General features: G+C 42.5%; 1 protein-coding gene across 2 annotated transcripts in view; it reads left to right on the top strand.

Moving 5' to 3' along the window:
- The window catches only part of LOC143782355 (cadherin-9-like), a 343,076-nt gene that overhangs the window by 191,326 nt on the left and 124,950 nt on the right, over positions 1–26,800 (top strand). For both annotated transcript variants that reach the window (XR_013216937.1, XM_077269717.1), the window contains exon 5: positions 1,228–1,395. Coding sequence is in view for 1 of the 2 variants with exons in the window: in XM_077269717.1 (XP_077125832.1) it covers positions 1,228–1,395 (168 nt within the window). In the remaining variant the exon portion in view is untranslated. The remainder of the gene's footprint in view (positions 1–1,227; positions 1,396–26,800) is intronic.

Below are 26,800 nucleotides of genomic sequence, written 5' to 3'. Positions count from 1 at the left end.
TTTTGTGTACTATGTTTCTTGGACTGAGCAAACTCTCAGGTCCCTTTTCCTATCCACCTTCACCACAAAACTGCATGATCACTTTCTGTATTTTCTTTTATACTGGCTATGAGATATCAGCGTGATCTCTAATCTTTACTGTGCTGTATAAATGGGATAACTACAATGCATTGCGTAGATGACCTTGGGACTGATTTCAAGGTTAAATGATATTATCATTTTCTGTCTTATACTATCACATGGCAGTGGCCACTCTAGCTTTTATGTCCTACTCGAATTGCTAATTTTTTGGATTTGTAAACTTAGCCGATTTCTTAAAAATTTGTGCCAATTTGCACCAACTTGATTTGCACAAAATGGGTTCTCTCATACCTAACCATAATGAAAATCAACAAATATAAATTTCTTATTTCTTTGTACTCAAAAATGAATTCTGAGACACCTACAAGATATTCTTCCTGAAAATAAGTGTCGGAAAATACAGCTGCTTCAATCAAAAAAACATTCATAAATTACAAAAAAAAAGTAAAAATCAGAATAGCTAAATCATGATTTTTTTAGCTGTCATTAAAGAATATGCCAATTAAAATGAGTATCCTCCTAATGAATTGCAGTCATCATATTATACATCTCTGTGTACTTACAAGTGCTCATTTTCCCTTCTATCCAGCTAACTCTTCTCTTTTGCATTAGGTCTTCGACATGATGTGATTAAAACTGACTAGCTAATTCTTTCTAAGATCATTTTCTCTGTATGACTTATCAGTTACTGGAAAAATCTATGTCAGGGGGGAGGAGTGAGCAGCTGGGTCAGGAATTGAAGAGATGAGGCATTTCTGTAGGGCCAAGAAACTTCCCAATTTACATAGAGCAGATAAAACTGGGTAGAAAGGCAAAATGAGCAATTGTAAGTACACAGTGATATACTAAATGTTATGTATGATGATTGCAATATATTAACAGGATGAAAACTTTAATGGATGTGCTTCTTTAAGAAAGTGGTGCATGATTCATGTAAAATAGTGTCTTAAATTTCTAATATTGTCAATAAATCAATCTGTGTTGTTCTTCATAAACAATAATCTTTTAAGCCATTTTATTTCTGCTTGTTTTTAACCTAACCTGCATAAGATGTAATTAAATGTGAATTTGCTGACATTGCCTTTACACTGTAGTACATTCTATGTGAAAACATTTAAAATTATATTTTTGTTTCCTTTTTTGCAGGCATAATCAAAACTGCTCTACCAGATATGAATAGAGAGAACAGGGAACATTACCAAGTGGTTATTCAGGCCAAAGATATGGGTGGCCAGATGGGAGGATTATCTGGGACCACCACGGTGAACATCACACTGACTGATGTCAATGACAATCCGCCTAGATTCCCACAGAGTAAGATGCATTTAATACTTGTGCTGTGTTTAAAACCCTGTTTAAATTTGGTAATTTAACAGATACCATCTGTGATGCTCTTTCATAAATACTGTGCCACTGCAGTGCCTGCTTATAGCTTTATGCTAGATAAAGGAAAGCAGTAGCCTGTTTTAATAGGCATTTTTGTTTCCCTTTATTACAAAATAGTAAAACAAAATTAAATCCATTCATTTTGTAATGAAAACCTGTACAATATGTTGCTTAATGCTTGCCATCTGAAAAACATGTTATTAGTACAATATTTTAATCATGAAGTTTCCAACCACTGTTCACTCCTTTGTAAAGAAGAACAAGTTACCTCTTCTGCTTTCACTCTTCATATATATATATATATATATATATATATATATATATATATATATATATATATATATATACATATAATATACAAAGCTGAATGTGTGTGTGTACAGTATGTGTGTATGTGTGTATGTCCGGGATTGGCATCTGCACCGTCGCAGCTACAGCCACAAAATTTTGCACAGTCACACGTCTGGACCCTGAGAGCATCATAGGCTATGTTGTGAGGCAAAATTTTAACCCCGCACGTTCCAACATTTTTGCCCCTATCTACATAATGGGGAAAAAGTGAAAGGAAAAGTGTTGGAGGCAAATTGACAGCTGCCAGATGTGAACAAAGGGGACTTAAAGAGTGAGAGCGATGGCGCCAAAGAGTATATACCATACAGTTGCTAAGGTGGGGCCCCGACATGGGATACTCACCACACACGGGGATATGAACACACACACAAAATGCTCCACACACTACCACGTGCTTGAACACATATCACCCTCAGCACACATTTCACCACACATACACCAACCTCGCCACATAAAAGTCGAAACACAAAAGTCGCCGCTCAAAACTCACCACGCGCAAAACTCACCACATGCAAAACTAGGCTCACGCAAAACTCGCCACACGTGCAAAACTCACCTCATGGGAAACTCGCCACACGCAAAACTTGCACACGCGGAAAAATTGCCACATGCACAAAAGTTGCAACACATGAAAAAGTTGCCTCACACAAAACTTGCACATACTCAAAACGCACCACAAATAAAACTCGCCACGCGCAAAACTCACCATGCGCAAAACTTGCTGCACACAACTTGCTACACTATCCTGTCACATGCAACTCGACACATAAAAAGTTGCTACACGCATGTCGCCACACAAAACTCATCTCACAAAAGTCACTACATGCATGTCGCCTCACGCAACTCAACACACACAACTTGACACATGAAACTCGCCCTAAAACACACACAAGTCTGGTATTATCCTTCAAAAATAAAAATCTGTTTAATAAGCAGACAAACTACAAGAGCAACAACTGTACCATATAGGAAATACGGCAGCTGTCAGTCACATGACCTGTCTATTATGTGCATGTGTGAGCTAATATATACTGCCAAGGGGGAGGGCTTCTTGTTGGCTGGGGATTTATCATGCTGCCAATTTAGCTTACAAATACTGAGGTAAAAATACTGAGCAAATAACGTGTGAAGGAGGTCTAATACAGGAGGAGATGACACACAGATATATACTATATACAGGAGGAGATGACACACAGGTATGTACTATATACAGTGGAGATGACACACACATATATACTATATACAGGGGAGATGACACACAGGTATATACTATATACAGGAGGAGATGGCATACAGGTATATACTATATACAGGAGGAGATGACACACATATATACTATATACAGGGGAGATGACACACAGGTACATACTATTTACAGGAGGAGATGACATACAGGTACATTCTATATACAGGGGAGATGACACACAGGTATATACTATATACAGGGGAGATGACACACAGGTATATACTATATACAGGAGGAGATGACACACAGGTATATACTATATACAGGAGGAGATGACACACATATATACTATATACAGGGGAGATGACACACAGGTACATACTATTTACAGGAGGAGATGACACACTGGTATATACTATATACAGGGGAGATGACATACAGGTACATACTATATACAGGGGAGACAACACACAGGTATATACTATATACAGGGGAGATGACACACAGGTATATACTACATACAGGGGAGATGACACACAGGTATATACTATATACAGGAGGAGATGACACACAGGTGTATACTATATACAGGAGGAGATGACACACAGGTATATACTATATACAGGAGGAGATGACACACATATATACTATATACAGGGGAGATGACACACATATATACTATATACAGGGGAGATGACACACAGGTACATACTATTTACAGGAGGAGATGACACACTGGTATATACTATATACAGGGGAGATGACATACAGGTACATACTATATACAGGGGAGACAACACACAGGTATATACTATATACAGGGGAGATGACACACAGGTATATACTATATACAGGGGAGACGACACACAGGTATATACTATATACAGGAGGAGATGACACACAGGTGTATACTATATACAGGAGGAGATGACACACAGGTATATACTATATACAGGAGGAGCTGACATACAGGTACATACTATATACAGGAGGAGATGACATACAGGTACATACTATATACAGGAGGAGATGAAACACAGGTATATACTATATACAGGAGCAGATGACACACAGGTATATACTATATACAGGAGGAGATGACTTACAGGTATATACTATATACAGGAGGAGATGTCATACATGTATATACTATATAAAAGAGGAGATAACACATAGGTATATAGAGGAGGAGATGACATACAGCAGGTATATACTATATACAGGGGAGATGACATACAGGTATATACTATATACAGGAGGAGAAGACACATATGTATGTACTATATATAGGAGGAGATGACATACAGGTATACTGTATATAGTATATACAGAAAAGATGACATACAGGTATATACTATATACAGGAGGAGATGACACATAGGTATATACAATATACAGGAGGAGATGACATACAGCAGGTATATACTATTTACAGGGGAGATGACATACAGGTACTGTATATACTATATACAGGAGATGACATACAGGTGTATACTATATATAAGGGAGATGACAAACATGTATATACTGAGGGGAAAATGAGAGGTGTGAGGTGAAAATAGTGGAGTGATAGGAAAATGACAGATGTGAGGTCGAAATGACAAGTATTAGGGGGGAATGAGAGGAGTGAGGGGGATTGAGAGGAGTGAGGGGGAAAATAAGAGGAGTGAGGGGGAAAATGAGAGGAGTGAAGGAGAAAATGAGAGATGTGAGGGGGAAAATGAGAGGCGTGATGGGAAAATAAGAGAAGTGAGGTGCTATAACTAAACACAGATATTTACTATGCCCAGGCAACGCTGGGCTCTTCAGCTAGTATATATATATATATATATATATATATATATATATATATATATATATATATATATATACTGTATATATCACAAAAAACAAGGGGAACACCAAAATACCACATCCTAGATATCACTGAATCACTGAATAGATATCAGTTGCAAATCTTTATTCATTGCATAGTGGAATGTGTTGGGAACACTAAAACATAAAAATGATCAATGTAAATGAAAACGAATACTCCATGGAGGTCTGGATATGGAATGATACTCAAAATCAAAGTAGAAAATCAGATTACAGGCTAATCCAACTTCAGTGGAAGTGCCTCAAGACAAAGAAATGATGTTCAGTTGTGTGTGTGTTGCATCCATGTGCCTGTATGACCTCCCTGCAATGCCTGGGCATGCTCCTGATAAGGCAGCGGATGGTCTGCTGAGGGATCTCCTCCCAGACCTGGACTAAAGCATCCGCCAACTCCTGGACAGTCTGTGGTGCAACGTGACGTTGGTGGATGGTGTGAGACATGATGTCTCAGATGTGTTCAATTGGATTCAGGTCTGGGGAACGGGCGGGCCAGTCCATACCTTCAATGCCTTCATCTTGCAGGAACTGCTGACACACTCCAGCCACATTAGGTTTGGCATTTTCCTGCATTAGGAGAAACACAGGGCCAACCGCATCAGCATGTGGTCTCACAAGGGGTCTGAGGATTTCATCTCGGTACCTAATGACAGTCAGGCTACCTCTGGTGAGCACATGGAATGCTGTGCAGCCCTACAAAGAAATGCCACCCCACACCATTACTGACCAACTGCCAAACTGGTCATGCTAAAGGATGTTGCAGGCAACAGATCACTCTCCACAGCATCTCCAGACTCTGTCACATCTGTCACGTGCTCAGTGTGAACATGCTTTCACCTGTGAAGAGCACAGGGCGCCAGTGGCAAATTTGCCAATCCTAGTGTTCTGTGGCAATTGCCAATCATCCTGCATGGTGTTGGGCTGTGAGCACAACCCCCATCAGTAGACGTCGGGCACTTAGACCATCCTCATGGAGTCGGTTTCTAACCGTTTGAGCAGACACATGCACATTTGTGGCCTGATGGAGGTCATTTTGCAGGGCTCTGGCAGGGCTCTTCCTGTTCCTCCTTGCACAAAGGCTGAGGTAGTGATCCTGCTGCTGGTGTGTTGCTCTCCTACGGCCCCCTCCATGTCTTCTAATGTACTGGCCTGTCTCCTGGTAGCGCATCCAGCCTCTGGACACTATGCTGACAGACACAGCAAACCTTGCCACAGCTCGCATTGATGTGCCATCCTGGATGAGCTGCACTACCTGAGCCACTTGGGTGGGTTATAGAGTCGTTCTCATGCTACCACAAGTGTGAAAGCACAACCAACATTCAAAAGTGACCAAAACATCAGCTAAAAAGCATTGGTACTGAGATGTGGTCTGTGGTCCCCACCTGCAGAACCACTCCTTTATTGAGTGTGTCTTGATAATTGCCAATAATTTCCATCTGTTGTCTATTCCATTTGCACAACAGCATGTGAAATTGATCGTCAAACAGTGTTGCTTCCTAAGTGGACAGTTTGATTTCACAGAAGTTTGATTTACTTGGAGTTATATTCTGTTGTTTAAGTGTTCCCTTTATTTTTTAAGCAGTATTTATATGTGTGTGTATATATATATAGCCAGGGAGCATACCTACGGCTTCCTAAATGCCACGCGCCAGCCGGAGGACTAACTAAGCCTGGTAGAGGAAGAAACAGACCTGGCTTACCTCTAGGGAAATACCCCAAAAGATGATAGCAGCCCCCCACATGTAATAACGGTGAAATAAGAGGAAAAGACATACACAGTATGAAAGTAGATTTAGCAAAGAGAGGTCCACTTACTAGATAGCAGAAGGATACAAAAGAGGACTTCACGGTCAACTGAAAACCCTTTCAAAAAACCATCCTGAAATTACTTTAAGACTCCTGTGTCAACTCATGACACAGGAGTGGCAATTTCAGCCCGCAAGAGCTTCCAGCTACAGAGAATTACAAAAACTGCAAACTGGACTAAAGATACAAAACAAAAGGACAAAGTCCACTTAGCTGATCAGCAGACTAGTAGCAGGAACATGCAACCGAAGGCTCTGGTTACAATGATGACCGGCAAGGAAATGACTGGAGAGCAAGGCTAAATAGGAAACTCCCAAACGCTGATGGAAGCAGGTGAACAGAAGCAGCAAAGTGCAAACAAGTCACCAGTACCACCAGCAACCACCAGGGGAGCCCAAAAAGCGGATACACAACAGTCTTCCAACAATCTTGAAGTAGTACTCAGAGATGCTTAGCACTTTTTGGCCCTTTTGCCTTCACTCTGCGGTCCAGCTCATCCCAAACCATCTCGATTGGGTTCAGGTTTGGTGACTGTGGAGGCCAGGTCATCTGGCGTAGCTCCCCATCACTCTCCTTCTTGGTCAAATAGCACTTATAGAGCCTGGAGGTGTGTTTGGGGTCATTGTCCTGTTGATAAATAAATGATGGTCCAACTAAACGCAAACCGGATGGAATAACATGCCGCTGCAAGATGCTGTGGTAGCCATGCTGGTTCAGTATGCCTCTAATTTTGATTAAATCCCCAACAGAGTCACCAGCAAAGCACCCCCACACCATCACACCTCCTCCTCCATGCTTCACAGTGGGAACCAGGCATGTAGAGTCCATCCGTTCACCTTTGCTGCGTCGCACAAAGACACGGTGGTTGGAACCAAAGATCTTAAATTTGAGCTCGTCAGACTAAAGCACAGATTTCCACTGGTCTAATGTCCATTCCTTGTGTTCTTTAGCCCAAACAAGTCTCTTCTGCTTGATGCCTGTCCTTAGCAGTGGTTTCTTAGCAGCTATTTTACCATGAAGGCCTGCTGCACAAAGTCTCCTCTTAACAGTTGTTGGAGAGATGTGTCTGCTGCTAGAACTCTGTGTGGCATTGACCTGGTCTCTAATCTGAGCTGCTGTTAACCTGTGATTTCTGAGGCTGGTGACTCAGATAAACTTATCCTCAGATGCAGAGGTGACTCTTGGTCTTCCTTTCTTGATGTGGTCCTCATGTGAGCCAGTTTCTTTGTAGCACTTGATGTTTTTTGCCACTGCACTTGGGGACACTTTCAAAGTTTGCCCAATTTTTCAGACTGACTGACCTTCATTTCTTAAAGTAATGATTTCCACTCATTTTTCTTAGCTGCTTTTTTCTTGCCATAACACATATTCTAACAGTCTATTCAGTAGGAATATCAGCTGTGTATCCACCAGACTTCAGCACAACACAACTGATGGTCCCAACCCCTTTTATAAGGCAAGAAATCCCACTTATTAAACCTGACAGGGCACACCTGTGTATTGAAAACCATTCCCGGTGACTACCTCTTGAAGCTCATCAAGAGAATGCCAAGAGTGTGCAAAGCAGTCATCAATGCAAAAGGTGACTACTTTGAAGAACCTAGAATATAAGACATAATTTCAGTAGTTTCACACTTTTTTGTTAAATATATAACTCCACATAATAATAATAATAATAATAATAATTTTTATTTATATAGCGCCAACATATTCCGCAGCGCTTTACAACTTATAGAGGGGACTTGTACAGACAATAGACATTACAGCATAACAGAAATCACAGTTCAAAATAGATACCAGGAGGAATGAGGGCCCTGCTCGCAAGCTTACAAACTATGAGGAAAAGGGGAGACACGAGAGGTGGATGGTAACAATTGCTTTAGTTATTCGGACCAGCCATAGTGTAAGGCTCGGGTGTTCATGTCAAGCTGCATGAACCACATGTTTTAATTCATAGTTTTGATGCCTTCAGTGTGAATGTACAATTTTCATAGTCCTGAAAATACAGAGAAATCTTTAAATGAGAAGGTGTGTCCAAACTTTTGGTCTGTAATGTATATATGTATATAAATATATATATATATATATATATATATATATATATATATATATATATATATATATATATAAGTTTTCCCACCTACAAAGAATGGAGAGGTTTTTAAATCCTATTGTAGGTGGACTTCAACTGTAAGAGAAAGAGTCTTTAAAAAAAATTAATTAGTTAATTTGTATTTTATTGCATGAAACAAATATTTGATGCAATAGAACAACAGAACTTAATATTTGGTTCAGAAACATTTGTTTGCAATACAGAGGTTAGATGCTTTCTGTAGTTCTTGACCAAGTCTGCACACGCTACAGCAGCGATTTTGGCCAACTCCGCCATACAAAACTCCTCTGGATCTTTCAGGTTTTGGGTCTGTCATTGGGTAATATTGAGTTTCAGCTCCTTCCAAAGAATTTCTATTGAGTTCGGGTCTAGAGACTGACAACGCAGCTTCAGTTCAATGCTCTTATTGAGTGAAGGAGGTTGTTGGCCAAATTCTTGTGATACATGATCACATCCATCCTCACTTCAAAATGGTGCAGTCGTCCTGTCCCCTTTGCAGAAAAATACCCCCAAAATATTATGTTACCCCAACAGGTTTCACAGTTGGGATGGTGATCTTGGGGTTGTACTCATCCTCTTTCTTCCTCCAAACATGACGAGTTGATTTGACACCAAAAAGTTCTATTTTAGTCTCATCTGATCACATGGCCTTCTCCCATGCTTCCTCTGGATCATCCAGATGGTCATTGATGAAATTCAAACTGGCCTAGACATGTGCTAGCATGAGCAAGGGGACCTTGTGTGCCCTGCAGGATTTTAATCCATGATGGAGTAGTGTGTTGCTGATGGTAATGTTTGAAACTGTCGTCCCAGCTCTCTTCAGCTCATTGACCAGCTCCCCCCGTGTAGTTCTGTTTCTTCCTGACCTTTCTCAGAATCATTTTTACCCCAAGAGGCAAGATCTTGCATGGAGCCCCATACCAAGTAAGATTGTCATCTTGTGTTTATTCCATTTTCTTTACTGAACCAACAGTTGTAGCCTTCTCACCAAGCTGCTTGTCTATCCACCCATGCCATAGGCAGGTCTACAATTTTTTCCCTTGTGTCCTTAGACAGCCCTTTGGTCTTAGCCATGGTGGAGAGGTTGGAATGTGATTGATTGAGTGTGTGGACAGGTGTCTTTTATACAGATAACAAGTTCAAACAGGTGCAATTGATACAGGTAACGAGTGCAGAGTAGGAGGGCTTCTTAAAGAAAAACTAACAGGTCTCTGAGAGCTAGAATTCTTGCTGATTGGATTGGGATTAAGTACTTATTTCATGCAATAAAATGCTATTTAATTCTTTAAAAACTAAATGGAGGCCCGATACTATTGCATCTGCAGGGCGATAATCACATGATGGGGGCAGGCATGTGGCGCTGTTGTTGCCTAGTGGCATCCTGTGATAATCTAATGACTTTTGCATCAGGGGACTCATGTGCTTGACTCCTACGCTTATATTCATTGTTTTTGTCCCAGCGATGCTGTTGCTCTTCAAGAGTCTTATTTGCCCTTTGTTGTCTTTGATGTTGTGCCTTTGCTGCTTTCCTTTCATTGTCATTAGTGTACTTTTTATGAGGAGCCATGTTGGCATTGATATTTGCTTTTTAAAGGGGTTTTCCTTGAACAAAAATTAATTTACAAAATTGTCTGTGTCTGACCATTTACCAACCATGCCATAGCTCCTGCGCAGGGGAGGAAGCAAAAGACAATGCTGAAATTACAGCAGGAGATCGCAGAGGATACATTTTGTGAGGAAAAATATTTTTTAAAAACAGTCAGTGAAATATTTTACCTCACAAAATAAATTCACTGTGATCCTCTGTTGTAATGTCAGTATTATCTTTTGCTTCCTCCCCTGCCCAGGAGATGTGGTATGCTCTGTACACAGTCAGACACAGTCAATTTTTAAAATGAACTTTCGTTCATGGAAAAACCCCTTTAATGTGACTGGTTTCCTCTGCCTGTAGACACGTTGAGCATCTGCCTCCGGGATCAGCCGAATGATTCAAGCAGGTGCAGTAAATCAGGCCACCGCCATCTTTGTGCAGACAGATAGTGGCGGTCATATTAAAACTGAGCATGCACTGCTCCTGTACAAAGATGACGGCAGTCAGTGAATCATTCGGCTGATCCCAGCGGCAGCGTGTTTGCGACAGTGTTCCGCTGGTGGTACTTCGCAAGAGGTTGCATGAGTGTGTGAGTGAGTGTGTGTGTGTGTGAGAGTGTGTGAGTGTTAGTGAGTGTGTGTGTGTGTGTGGTGCATACGGCATACAGTGTGTGTGTGTGTGTGTGTGTGGTGCGGTGGTGTTCCGCTGGTGGTACCACGCAATAGGTTAGTACCAGCAGCAGTTTCCATATTGAGACACCCATCACTTGGGTGTCCCAATATGGCGGTCAGTGAACTTCCTCCACTTGTAATTCTGGAATACGGTGACATCTTGACAGAGCAGGAAATGAAAACATTACAAGGCAATTATATAAATAGATCATGCACTGTGATTTTCTGACTTTTATTTTTAGATTCTGTCTCTCACAGTTAAATTGTAACTACTATAAAAACTACACACCTCTCCATTCTTTGTAGTTGGGAAACTTGCAAAATTAGCACAGTATCAAATACTTATTTTCACCACTGTATACAGATGGATAAATAAATAAATCTATCTACATATTGTCACGGGTTTACCACTACAGAGAGGAGCCAGAAGACCACAGCTTACGATTTCTCCTACTCCTAAACTGATTAGAAGCTCTTCACCTTCATATTAAACTGTGCAGGCTTCTTTTAGCAATGCAGGGGTGCATCTGCTTGAGAGCTCTTTGAAGCTTTACTGCATTAGGCATTTTTTCAGCAGCAAAACCTGATCTCTTAGCAGGAAATAAGCTGCAGAAAAAAAGCATGTTTTCCTTGTAGTGATGAGCGAATGTGCTCGCCACTACTCATTACTCGCCTGAGTATCGCTATGCTCGGCGTACTCGGTGAGCAGTGAGTATTTCTGGGATTATTCGGCAGTAACTGCAGTCTCCACCCAGCAGTTTTGGCGGACTTTAGAGACCCAATCACGGTGCAGGGATTGTCTGCCAGGCCATGAAACGCCACAGCCATCTTTGTTGTTGTACAGAAATTGGCTGGGCCGTACAGCATCATCCCAAGTATAAGAGACCTGGCGCCGCCCTGCTCGCCACATTCTGTTCCTGTTTCAGATAAGTAGGGGGAGCTGCTGCCGAGATAGGGTCAGAATCGTGGTTTTAGAGTTAGTGTAGGTCTGCAACTCTTACATCCACAACTCTAACTCCTCAGAAACCAAAAGTCCTTTAAAGGGCTAATTCGCGGGTCCTGATATCGCAGCACTAGGTAGGCAGGGCACAGCATATCCACATCAGTGCAAGGCCTGCAAGCACTGTATGTGTGTTAATTGGTCCACTGCATCCTTCCCAAAGCGCCTTAACTGCCTGCTGCTGCAGCTTATTTACTGTCTATATACCTATTTTTTCCCTCCCCCCAAAAAAAAATATACAGTCTGTTCTGTCAGACTAAGGCCTGTTGAAAAGCTATAGTTTGTCAGGCATACGTAGCATAGTTGTGTGTGCTACCCTTGTGCCCCTTTTTATTTTGGTGTTTTAAATTCACCGAAAAAGGCCTCATATATCTGCGTGCTCCAAATTTGGTCATTGGAGGCTGGTGTACTTATTTTTGGCTGTGTGACACTCAAATTCTATACAGCACTATTTTGCATAAAAAAAATCAAAGGCCACAGATTTGCCAGTGCGGTATTTCTGTGAGAGCTCTCATATATCTCTGCTCCAAGTTTGGACATTGTAGGTTGGTGTACTTATTTTTTGGCTGTGTGATACTCAAATTCTTAACAGCTCTATTTCGCATCAAAATCAATTCCAAGGCCACAGATTTGCCAGTGTGGTAATTCCCTTACAGCCGTCATATATCTCTGTGCTCCAAGTTTGGACATTGTAGACAGGTGTACTTATTGTTTGGCTGTGTGATATTCAAATTCTATACAGCACTATTTAGCCTTAAAAATAAATTCCAAGGCCACAGATTGGCCAGTGTGGTATTTCCATTACAGTCGTCATAAATCTCTGTGCTTCAAGTTTTGGCATTGGAGGCCAGTGTACTTATTTTTTGGCTCTGTGATACTCAAATTCTATACAGCACTATTTAGCATCAAAAAAATTCCAAGGCCACAGATTTGGCAGTGTGGTATTTCCATTACAGCAGTCATATATCTCTGTGCTCCAAGTTTGGGCATTGGAGGCAGGTGAACTTATTTTTTGGCTGTGTGGTATAATCAAATTCTATACAGCACTATTTAGCATAAAAAAATCCAAGGCCACAGATTTGCCAGTGTTGTATTTCCGTTACAGCCGTCATATATATCTGTGCTCTAAGTTTGGACATTGTATGCTGGTGTACTTAATTTTTGGCTGTGTGATACTCAAATTCTATACAGCACTATATCGCATAAAAAAAAGATTCAAAAGCCACAGATTTTCCAGTGTGGTATTTCCATTACAGCCGTCATATATATCTATGCTCCAAGGTTGGGCATTGGAGGCCGGTGTACTTATTTTTTGTCTGTGTGTGTTAGGGGTCGAGTTCCCACCTCTGCACAGGGGGAATCTCGGGCCATCTCCACTGCGGTCTCCTATTTTCCTCCTGCCACAGTGGAGCCTGCTCAGTAAAGACGTCGGTCCCAGCATCTCGCTCAGTCTGACTCTGTACAAAGAGTTACTGCTGCTTTTCCTGCTTCTGCCATTGAAGTCAGTGCTGGGCAGCGGCGAGCAGACGCTTCTGGAACTATGTCCTGCTTTTCTCGTTCTGAGCATGCCCAGAGTAAGATCTCTCAGTGGAGATCGAGGGTCACATGATCAGATACTGCAGCTAAGGCCATTGGTCCTTCAGGAAGGTCCTGTAGGTGCTCACGCTCTGTGGCAGCCTCTCATTGGTCCTTCTAGGAAGGTCCTGTACGTGCTGCAACTATTTAAGGCTTGCATGGCATCACGGCCAAGCGCTAGTATTGTTCTATGTTATGTGCTTTGCGCCAGTGTGGTCATGTGAGTTTGTGTTCAGGGACCCGGCTGAAATAAGCCCCTAGAATGCTGGCACCTCCGGCGAGGAGATTTTGTGTGAATGTATTCAGGGACCTGGCTGAAATAAGCCCCTAGAATGCTGGCACCTCCGGCGAGGAGTTTTGTGTGCATGCATGACCACTGACTACTCTCAGTTGGGTAGTTAGCCTGTGCCACTGTGAAGTCAAACAGGGTGCAGTGCTTTGAGTTTCGGCTACTCTGTGAAGTAACAGGGTTAGCTCATACCACCTTATAGTTCCGCCGTTTGCTAGCAGCAGGTTCTCCTGCACGGTGGACCCCGGGCTGCGAACGCATCAATTATAATAAAACCTCTATACTTACTCGGTGTGTTCCTCTAGCCCTAACAGTGTGTTTTATTCAAATTCTATACAGCACTATGTAGCCTTAAAGAAAATTCCAAGGCCGCAGAATTGCCAGTGTGGTATTTCCGTTACAGCCGTCATATATCTCTGTGCTCCAAATTTAGGCATTGGAGGCCGGTGTAATTATTTTTTGGCTGTGTGATACTCAAATTCTATACAGCACTATTTTGCATAAAAAAAATTCGAAGGCCACAGATTTGCCAGAGCCGTATTTCTGTGAGAGCTCTCATACATCTCTGCTCCAAGTTTGGACATTGCAGGCCGTTGTACTTATTTTTTGGCTGTGTGATACTCAAATTCTTAAGAGCTCTATTTAGCATTAAACAAAATTCCAAGGCCACATATTTGCCAGTGTGGTATTTCCGTTACAGCGGTCATATATCTCTGTGCTCCAAGTTTGGGCATTGGAGGCCGGTGTACTTATTTTTGGCTGTTTGTTATAATCAAATTCTATGCAGCACTATTTAGCATCAAAAAAAATTCCAAGGGAACAGATTTGTCAGTGTGCTATTTCCGTTACAGCCGTCATATATCTCTGTGCTCCAAGTTTGGGCATTGGAGGCCGGTGTACTTATTTTTTGGCTGTGTGATACTCAAATTCTATACAGCACTATTTTGCATAAAAAAAATTCGAAGGCCACAGATTTGCCAGAGCCGTATTTCTGTGAGAGCTCTCATACATCTCTGCTCCAAGTTTGGACATTGCAGGCTGTTGTACTTATTTTTTGGCTGTGTGATACTCAAATTCTTAAGAGCTCTATTTAGCATTAAACAAAATTTCAAGGCCACATATTTGCCAGTGTGGTATTTCCGTTACAGCGGTCATATATCTCTGTGCTCCAAGTTTGGGCATTGGAGGCCGGTGTACTTATTTTTGGCTGTTTGTTATAATCAAATTCTATGCAGCACTATTTAGCATCAAAAAAAATTCCAAGGGAACAGATTTGTCAGTGTGCTATTTCCGTTACAGCCGTCATATATCTCTGTGCTCCAAGTTTGGGCATTGGAGGCCGGTGTACTTATTTTTTGGCTGTGTAATACTCAAATTCTAGACAGCGCTATTTAGCATAAAAAAAATTCAAAGGCCACAGATTTGCCAGTGCGGTATTTCTGTGAGAGCTCTCATTTATATCTGCTCCAAGTTTGGACATTGTAGGCCGATGTACTTATTTTTTGGCTGTGTGATACTCAAATTCTAAACAGCACTATTTTGCATAAATTAACTTTAAAAAAAACAAAACAAAATTGAATACAGTCTGTTAGGTCAGGCTGAGGCCTGCCTGGTGTTTGGGTTTGAAAAATCGTAGATTTGCAGGAATACTGATCACATATTATTTCCCTACTAAAAAAGACATTTGTGATGAGCATTTGAAATAGTGCAGTAGTCCATTTAAAATGGTTAAGGGAAGGGGCAAAGGACGGGGAAGTGGAAGTGATGATGATGGTGCATCCAAAAGACGAGACCATGGGCAAGGTGAAAGTGGGCAACAACAAAGACCCACATCTTTTAGCTCGACCTTTGTGTCCCAGTTTCTAGGGGACTGCAGCACACCATTATTGAAGCCAGAGCAGTGTGAAACGGTTGTTGGTTGGAAAGCGGATAATGCTTCCAGTCACTTAGCCACCACCACCACCTTGGTCTTCCACTTTGTCAAGTCTGAGTAGCCGTGAGTGTGGCCAGGATATTCCTCACCCTGATCCTCCTTCCTCCCACCATGCCGAGTGCCCTGAGACAACGGAACCCACACTTGGACACTGTGAAGAGCAGTTCAGTTTTTCATTTCAAGATTCAGAAATATCTGCCGGTCATCTTGAAGTGGGGAAAAATGAGATCACATGTAGAGCTGCCCAAAGCTTTGACCAGACCCGGTCACACGAAGGCGATGGTGGGAAAGTGTTACAAGAGGTGGACGATGATGAGGCACAATTGCCAGAAAGTCAGGAGGAGGAGCAGGATACGGATGTGGAAGACGAGGTGATGGGTTACATAGTGACTGACCCAACCTGGCAGGAGGACATGCATAGCGAGGACAGCAGCACAAATGGGAAAGGAGGCATATCCCCTCAACAGGCAGGAAGAAGCAGTGTGGTGGCCACAGACAGAAGGCGTGCATCCGTTCCCCGTAACAGCAACATGAGTGAAGTTGCCATTCCACCTGTGAGATCTTCCTGAGTCTGGCTATTTTTTAAATACTCTGCCGATAACACCAAACATGCCATTTGCAGCACCTGCCATGCCCGCATCAGCAGGGGTAGAAAAACAACCTGCCTGACCACCACCAGCATGATCAGGCACATGCAAGCAGAGCACCCAACTTTGTGGGCCTAACCCCAGGCTCCAGGACCACTTCCTGCTGGTCACACCACTGCTTCTTCCACTGTTTTGTGTAGAAGCCAATCCCCAGTACGCCATGCATGTGAAGATGCCTCTAGCCCTGCACCTGTTGTGGCCCACAGTCAAGAAGCACCATCAGCAAGCCCGTCCATGTCCTGGTCCCAGCACAGCGTTCAGTTGTCTATAACCCAGTCTTTGGAATGCAAGCGGAAATACCCAGCCAATGCCCCACAGGCCACAGTTCTCAATTCTAATATTTCTCTTCTGCTTGTGCTAGAAATGCTGCCTTCTAGGCTTGTTGAGATGGAAGCTTTCTGCAACCTGATGGCAGCGGCCCTCCCAAGGTACTCGGTCCCCAGTTGCCACTATTTCTCCTGGTGTGTCGTACCGGCATTACATCAGCATGTGTCCCACATTACCTGTGCCCTCAACAATGCTGTTACCGGGAAAGTCGGTACATCTCAATGACGGCACACTGGGTTAACATAGTGGAAGCCAGGACCCAGTCGGATCATGGGATGGAACACATCCTCCCCACGCTGAGGATTGCTGGCCCTTCATCAATCAGGGTTGCCCCCACAGTCTACAGCTCTTGCATATCCTCCACTTCATCCTCCATCTCTGAAATTAACACATCAGTCAAAAGCTGGAAGCACTGCAGCACCGCCTCAGCCAAGCGGCAACAGGCTGTGCTGAAGCTAATCTGCATAAGTGACAAACCACACAATGCAGAAGAGTTGTGAACAGCGCTGAAAGAGCAGTCAGATGTTGGGATGACACCGCTGAACCTACAGCCAGGCGTGGTCATGTGTGACAATGGCCGGAACCTGTTTGCGGCTCTGAGGCAAGGTGAGCTAACACATGTACCTTGCTTGGCACATGTGCTTAACCTCGTGGTTCAATGTTTTATGAAAAGCTACCCTGAGCTGCTGGATCTGCTAGTGAAAATACGCCATCTGTCTGCCCATTTTAGAAAGTCAGCTACAGCTTCAGCCACCTTTGCCGTGCTTCAGCAGCGTTTTCAGCTTCCAGCTCACCGACTGTTGTGTGATGTCTTCACACGCTGGAACTCTACGCTGCATATGTTGGAAAGGATTTGTGAGCAGAAGAGGGCCATTGTTGACTACCAACATCAACAAGGCCGTCGAATTTCAGGTCAGACTCCATACATAAGACCTCAGGAGTGGACATGGATGTCAGACATATGTACTGTAACATCCTCCAAAACTTTGAGGACTGCATCAAGATGGTGAGCGGCGATGACGCCATAATTAGCATCACCATCCCACTTCTCAGCATTCTGAAAAACTCTTTGCTCACAATCAAAGAGGATGCATTGCAGGCGGAGCACGAGGACATGGAAACTTACAGGGGGATTACAATCAGCCCAGCCTCATGTCTTCTCAATGTGGATTGGTAGGCAATGAGGAGGAGGACGAAGAGGATGAACAGGAGCTACTTTCATGCGCTATAGACGGTACTACAAACACATCTGTATTAGTTTCTGTTCAGCGGGGATGGCCTTAGGACAGGGAGGAGGAAGATGAGGAGGAGGAGGAGGACAGCAAGGTCAGTCGTCCTGTTGGTGAGGACACGGAAGTCTTTCCTGTAAGCAGTCTGGAACGCATGGCTGACTTTATGTTGCACTGCATTTCACGTGACCTTCGGATTATCAAAATTTTGGGTGACACTCAATACTGGTTGGTGACACTTCTAGATCCATGCTACAAGAAGAACTTTCAATCTCTTCTGCCTGAGGCAGAGAGCTGTACAAAAATATTGCAGTACCACAGGGCCCTTGTAGCGGAATTACTTAGAAAATTCCCATGTGAGAACGCTGGCAGCAGACATCAGCGTTTGTTGTACAACCAAGCACTCCAAGCAAGAGAGAAAGAAGTACAATCCAGCTCAGGCAGGGGAACAATGGCCAAGTTCTGGGACAGTTTTCTCAGACCCTCCCATCATGGCGGCACAAAGGCAAGGGGTGCTGTCATAAGAAGTGCAATGTTTGGGAAGATGGTGAGGGAGTATCTTGCAGATTGTCCTCCGTGATTCCTCTGTGCCTTTTAATTATTGGGTATCCAAGCTGGACACGTGGCATGAACTGGCTCTCTATGCCTTGGAGGTCCTGGCCTGCCCTGCTGCTAGTGTTCTGTCAGAGAGGATTTTTTGTGCCGCTGGTGGAATTATAACAGATAATCGCATCCACCTGTCAACTGAAAATGCTGACAGGCTGACTCTTATAAAAATTAACAAGGCCTGGATTGGGAAAGACTTCTGTACACCACCAAGTGAAAACAGCAAAACATAACCTCAAATACATTCTCTCTTTGGGGAGGTGTATTCTCATACACCTCTTCACAACCTCACATGGATATACACTTCCAGATTTGGTCTGTTTGCTCTTATTCTCCTCCTTATCCTCACCCTCCTCATCCAGAACCACTACATCACCAGGGTGAACGTGATCTGTACGGTGCATGTTGGCCAAGGGGGCTGTGATGGCACTCTTATTTTTTTTTAAAAAAGGATCCCACATTGAGGAATTGGGCATGACATTACATTGGGCCTACTTCTTAATTCGGTCTCCTGCAATCTGTCCTGTACCTGCCAGTAGATCACCAGGGTGAACATGCTCTATATGGTGCATGTTGGACAAGGGGGCTGTGATGGCACTCTTTTATTTTAAAAAAAAAGAATAACACATTGGGGAATTGGGCATGACATTACATTGGGCCTACTTCTTAACTCGGTCTCCTGCAATCTGTCCTGTACCTGCCAGTAGATCACCAGGGTAAACGTGCTCTGTGCTGTTATAGGTCAGTGAATTTTGGGCAAGGGGGCTGTGATGGCACTATTTTTTTAAGTCCAAAAAGTACAACACATTGGGGAATTGGGCATGACATTACATTGGGCCTACTTCTTAACTCAGTCTCCTGCAAACTGTCCTGTAGCTGTCAGTAGATCACCAGGGTAAACATGCTCTATACTGTTATGGGCCAGTGAATTTTGGGCAAGGGAGCTGTGATGGCACTCTTTTATTTTTTTAAAAATGGACCCCACATTGGGGAATTGGGCATGACATTTTATTGGGCCGACTTAACTTGGTCTCCTGCAATCTAAAATATACCTGCCAGTAGATCACCAGGGTGAACATGCTCTATATGGTGCATGTTGGACAAGGGGGCTGTGATGGCACTCTTTTATTTTTTAAAAAAAGAATAACACATTGGGGAATTGGGCATGACATTACATTGGGCCTACTTCTTAACTCGGTCTCCTGCAATCTGTCCTATACCTGCCAGTAGATCACCAGGGTAAACGTGCTCTGTGCTGTTATAGGCCAGTGAATTTTGGGCAAGGGGGCTGTGATGGCACTATTTTTTTAAGTCCAAAAAGTACAACACATTGGGGAATTGGGCATGACATTACATTGGGCCTACTTCTTAACTCAGTCTCCTGCAAACTGTCCTGTAGCTGTCAGTAGATCACCAGGGTAAACATGCTCTATACTGTTATGGGCCAGTGAATTTTGGGCAAGGGAGCTGTGATGGCACTCTTTTATTTTTTTAAAAATGGACAGCACATTGGGGAATTGGCTTTGACATTTCATTGGGCCTACTTCTTCATTCTGTCTCCTGCAATGTGTCCTTTAACTGCCACTAGATCACCAGGGTTAATGTGCTCTGTATGGTGCCTTGTGGGCACGTGGGCTGTGATGGCACTCTTTTATTTTTTTTAAAAATGGACCCCACATTGGGGAATTGGGCATGACATTTTATTGGGCCGACTTAACTTGGTCTCCTGCAATCTAAAATATACCTGCCACTAGATCACCAGGGTAAACGTGCTCAGTACTGTTATAGGCCGGTGAAGTTTGGGCTAGGGGCATGCGATGGCACTAGTGTATTTTTAAAAAAGGTACACCCATTGGGGCATTGTTTGGTAGATCATGCACTGCATTACAAGTCTCAGAGACCCACACCACTACATTGGCCCTAATTCTTAACTCTGTCTCCTGCAATGTCTCTTCCTTATCTCCAACGACACGACCTGGGTGAAGATGCTTTGTACTGTTATAGGCCCGTGAAGTTTGGGCAAGGGGGCTGTGATGGCAATAGTATATTTTTAAAAAAGGTACCTCCCAATGGGGAAACCACATCCTTGATGGCAAACACTCCACATTTGTGTACCTTAAAGAGCTCACTTGAAAAGTTCCTTTTTGTGTTGCCTGGTTGCTCAAATTGGACTAAATACACTTCATATAAATTTGATAAAGCAATGCTGTTAGTTTGGCTCAGTAGTTCATTAAAAATATAGCTTTGTCCACTATATTAGTTTCTCTCCTTGAGAGCCATAACTTTGGCTGCGTCAAATGTACAAATGGAGAATATACAAATGGCGATTTGTAAACAAGATTGAAATAATGTACACCGAATGCATTCAGACAATCACATAGCTGCATGTCTTGTAAAACATTTACAGATGTGACAAACAATGCTTATAGTGACACAATCATGATAAATGTTTGTTTACTCACTCCCGGGAGCATCACTACCCCTGCAGCACGCCTTCCGTGTCACCGGAGGTCTCAGCGCTATTGCCTCTGCGAGCATCTCGCCTCCTTGCAGCGCTCTCCCCACATACCTCCACACTTATCAAGGCGCTTTTCTCTCCCGGTCTCCAGCTGACGCTGACACCTGTGTGGGTTCATACACACATACTGTGGTCTCCAGTACTCAAAACTGTTTCTGATGAAGGTCTTTTGATCAGACCGAAAACGTTTAAATGTTGAGCTGGATGCACCGAATAAAATGAATATATAATCTTGCAAATAAGATCTCCTGAGTGCCAAGTATTTCTTATTTATGTTTGACGGGATGGATACCTAACTTGTGCACCTTCAAGAAGCCTTGAGTGCCGTGGTTAATATTACTATATTTCCAAGCAAAACCCATTATGGTTTCTTTTTAATGTGTTTTTTGTGGCATCGGGAAAAATGGGCATGAATCTTGGAAAAAATGATTAAAGCTGTGAGCTAGGAGTCAGGAATGCTTCCAGGGGCGATCCCCATGAGGTTACAGTGTCATTTGAGCAGTGTTTCCATCATTTTCAGATGTTTTTAGACCTTAAAAGGACCCCCAGGGGGATCACCGTAAAAATACTCGGGTCCCCCATAGACTTACATTGGGCTCGTTGTTCTGGCCGAGTACACGAGTATTCCAATTTGCTCGACCCGAGCAACAAGCACCCAAGCATTTTATTGCTCTCCCATCACTATTTCCTTGTTTTTTTCTGGGGGCCAGAAGAAGATGGCGGTGAAACGCGCTTCGGGTGAGGGGACGCCAAGCGTATCTTTGTGGCTACCAATACACTGTTAAATAATCATTTTTACTGTCTATCTTTATTTTGGTATTGTACCTAGCTGACAGCATCACTTAAGTTTGCTGTTTCAGCATTTTCCTCTGTGTCTAGCTACCAGTGTCAATACTTTAAAGCATTATATCCTATTTTGAATATTTTGTCTCATTGCTATTTTATTTACCTGTCCATCGGTATTACCACTAACGTGAGGATTTATTGGGTGCTATTATATTTAATATTTATATTTATCACTGTGCTACAGGGCTTATATACCCTGTTATCCTAATAGGGGGAGTGATTGCACTTTTATCTATCCCCTTTGCGATTAAGTACACCTTTGTTTACCTCACTAATTGCTTGGTGTCCCTTCATGCATTTTGCTTTTTTATAATGTGTTTTTAATGTTATACATTGAATAAAAATTACATTTTAATTGTATCTGTTGTGAATCTCTTCCTATTCTCCCTCATGTACTTCATATGTGTTTTTTTGTTGTTGTATGAGAAGGTTTCTGGTGGATTTATCTGACAATGTTGTGAGGTTTTTGGTGTGTAATAATCATTTTCTACTTTGGTTTCTTCCCCACCCTCCACTCCCTGGTGTTGACCTTGTTGTTTGTGTGCGTACTGAGTGCACTTGTATGATTGGTATTTTCCATTATTCCTGTTTGCATTACCTTGTTAGTCTGGTGAGTGTATTTCGGTACTCTACTACTTCCCTCTTCCCTGAGTGGGGGAAGAGTACAGATTGAGGGTCAATTCAGGAGCTAAAGCAAGGTAGGTGGCCCCAGTGTCTTCACCATCAGAACTAATCCTGGGAATAGTTCAAGCTATGGTGCCTCTAGCATTAGGGACAAGGAAGGCGCCCCTGGACCAGGGATACCCAACAACAGCAGCAACAACAACAACAGCACCCTAACAAAGCAGATTTGGAGATTGTGACTCCCTGGCAACCTCTATTGGAGCCCAAGATCACTTCGTCTGACAGTCTCCCTGGGGGTGTGACAAGTTTGCTGTTTTCAGGAAGGCTTGTAAGCTATACTTTAAGTTACAACCTTTCTCCTCAGGAACTGTATGTTATACAGTATGGAGCATCATGTGTGGCCATTATACAATATAGAGGATCATGTGGGGTCATTATACAGTATGGAGCACTATGTGTGGCATTATACAGTGTGGAGCATCATGTGTGACCCTTATACAGTACAGGGCACTATGTGTGGCCATTAAACAGTATGCAGCATTATATGTGGCCATTATACAGTATGGAGAACTATGTGTGGCCATTATACAGTATGGAGCATCATGTGTGGCCATTATACAGTATGGAGCATCATGTGGGGCCATTACACAGTATGGAACATTATTTGCTTCCATTATACAGTATGGAGCATCATGTGGGGCCATTATACAGTATGGAGCACTATGTGTGGCCATTATACAGTATGGAGCATCATGTGTGGCCATTATACAGTATGGAACATCATGTTGGGCCATAATACTGTATCAAGCACTATGTAGGGCCATAATTCTATATGGAAGGCAATGCAGGGCCCCATTATACTGTATAGAGCACTATGTGAGGCCCATTACACTGTATGGAGGACAATTTTTGCACATTATACTGTATGGAAAGCTGTGTGGGATTTACCTTTGGAAAATCACACTGTGATGGGGTCATCATTCTTTGTTATTCTATAGTATAGACGCTATATGGCGCTAATGTAGGAGTTGTTTTTCTAATCTTAAACCTCAGTATTCAGGTTAAATTGTCATGTTGGCACTTTGTGATAAATAAGTAGGTTTTAGATTGCAGTTTGGGCACTCGGTCTCTAAAAGGTTCGCCATTGCTGTAATATACTGTGTTACAGACATCCAGACATCATCTCATGTCTATACAACCTTTATACCTTTAGCACCAATTGGTTGCTGGTATAAAATAGAAGTCACAAAAACTTACGATAAAAATAGAAGAAGTACTAGGGTATGTGCACTGGCGCTCAAACCCCAGTGGGACAATCCTTAGCTGCTGGTATCACGACAGTAAAAGTGCCAAAGCAGTCAGATTAATTAAAGATTCTAAAAGGAGACACCAATTGGGTGGTCCGATGCAGACCACTTTACTAATGGATCTATAGCGTAGTAATAATTGTAATTATCACCCTACTTGTAGAGTTAAGACATATACCTATCGGGTTTGTGCTATCAAACAGCCAATAGTGCCCAATACTGAATCAAAATATGTGCTGCTTGTAGATAGTTGTGTACATCGAGTGCCAAAAGTGCCAGTTGGTAGTGGCCTGACTCTGGGTACGTAGTCTTAGATGGTAATAGTATGCTGATAATTTGTGACAGCTAGACCAGGTAAAAAAGCGCATGTGGCTGCTTGCTTACCTTGGAAGCCTTGGTGGTGTGCAAAGTGGTCGCACATTATTATATTTAATATTTATATTTATCACTGTGCTACAGGGCTTATATACCCTGTTATCCTAATAGGGGGAGTGATTGCACTTGTATCTATCCCCTTTGCGATTAAGTACACCTTTGTTTACCTCACTAATTGCTTGGTGTCCCTTCATGCATTTTGCTTTTTTATAATGTGTTTTTAATGTTATACATTGAATAAAAATTACATTTTAATTGTATCTGTTGTGAATCTCTTCCTATTCTCCCTCATGTACTTCATATGTGTTTTTTTGTTGTTGTATGAGAAGGTTTCTGGTGGATTTATCTGACAATGTTGTGAGGTTTTTGGTGTGTAATAATCATTTTCTACTTTGGTTTCTTCCCCACCCTCCACTCCCTGGTGTTGACCTTGTTGTTTGTGTGCGTACTGAGTGCACTTGTATGATTGGTATTTTCCATTATTCCTGTTTGCATTACCTTGTTAGTCTGGTGAGTGTATTTCGGTACTCTACTACTTCCCTCTTCCCTGAGTGGGGGAAGAGTACAGATTGAGGGTCAATTCAGGAGCTAAAGCAAGGTAGGTGGCCCCAGTGTCTTCACCATCAGAACTAATCCTGGGAATAGTTCAAGCTATGGTGCCTCTAGCATTAGGGACAAGGAAGGCGCCCCTGGACCAGGGATACCCAACAACAGCAGCAACAACAACAACAGCACCCTAACAAAGCAGATTTGGAGATTGTGACTCCCTGGCAACCTCTATTGGAGCCCAAGATCACTTCGTCTGACAGTCTCCCTGGGGGTGTGACAAGTTTGCTGTTTTCAGGAAGGCTTGTAAGCTATACTTTAAGTTACAACCTTTCTCCTCAGGAACTGTATGTTATACAGTATGGAGCATCATGTGTGGCCATTATACAATATAGAGGATCATGTGGGGTCATTATACAGTATGGAGCACTATGTGTGGCATTATACAGTGTGGAGCATCATGTGTGACCCTTATACAGTACAGGGCACTATGTGTGGCCATTAAACAGTATGCAGCATTATATGTGGCCATTATACAGTATGGAGAACTATGTGTGGCCATTATACAGTATGGAGCATCATGTGTGGCCATTATACAGTATGGAGCATCATGTGGGGCCATTACACAGTATGGAACATTATTTGCTTCCATTATACAGTATGGAGCATCATGTGGGGCCATTATACAGTATGGAGCACTATGTGTGGCCATTATACAGTATGGAGCATCATGTGTGGCCATTATACAGTATGGAACATCATGTTGGGCCATAATACTGTATCAAGCACTATGTAGGGCCATAATTCTATATGGAAGGCAATGCAGGGCCCCATTATACTGTATAGAGCACTATGTGAGGCCCATTACACTGTATGGAGGACAATTTTTGCACATTATACTGTATGGAAAGCTGTGTGGGATTTACCTTTGGAAAATCACACTGTGATGGGGTCATCATTCTTTGTTATTCTATAGTATAGACGCTATATGGCGCTAATGTAGGAGTTGTTTTTCTAATCTTAAACCTCAGTATTCAGGTTAAATTGTCATGTTGGCACTTTGTGATAAATAAGTAGGTTTTAGATTGCAGTTTGGGCACTCGGTCTCTAAAAGGTTCGCCATTGCTGTAATATACTGTGTTACAGACATCCAGACATCATCTCATGTCTATACAACCTTTATACCTTTAGCACCAATTGGTTGCTGGTATAAAATAGAAGTCACAAAAACTTACGATAAAAATAGAAGAAGTACTAGGGTATGTGCACTGGCGCTCAAACCCCAGTGGGACAATCCTTAGCTGCTGGTATCACGACAGTAAAAGTGCCAAAGCAGTCAGATTAATTAAAGATTCTAAAAGGAGACACCAATTGGGTGGTCCGATGCAGACCACTTTACTAATGGATCTATAGCGTAGTAATAATTGTAATTATCACCCTACTTGTAGAGTTAAGACATATACCTATCGGGTTTGTGCTATCAAACAGCCAATAGTGCCCAATACTGAATCAAAATATGTGCTGCTTGTAGATAGTTGTGTACATCGAGTGCCAAAAGTGCCAGTTGGTAGTGGCCTGACTCTGGGTACGTAGTCTTAGATGGTAATAGTATGCTGATAATTTGTGACAGCTAGACCAGGTAAAAAAGCGCATGTGGCTGCTTGCTTACCTTGGAAGCCTTGGTGGTGTGCAAAGTGGTCGCACATTATTATATTTAATATTTATATTTATCACTGTGCTACAGGGCTTATATACCCTGTTATCCTAATAGGGGGAGTGATTGCACTTTTATCTATCCCCTTTGCGATTAAGTACACCTTTGTTTACCTCACTAATTGCTTGGTGTCCCTTCATGCATTTTGCTTTTTTATAATGTGTTTTTAATGTTATACATTGAATAAAAATTACATTTTAATTGTAT

Source organism: Ranitomeya variabilis, chromosome 6, assembly GCF_051348905.1.
Source record: "Ranitomeya variabilis isolate aRanVar5 chromosome 6, aRanVar5.hap1, whole genome shotgun sequence".
Taxonomy (NCBI): Eukaryota; Metazoa; Chordata; class Amphibia; order Anura; family Dendrobatidae; genus Ranitomeya; species Ranitomeya variabilis.
Note: the sequence above shows the minus strand (reverse complement) of the source record. Positions and strands in the feature narration are given on the sequence as shown.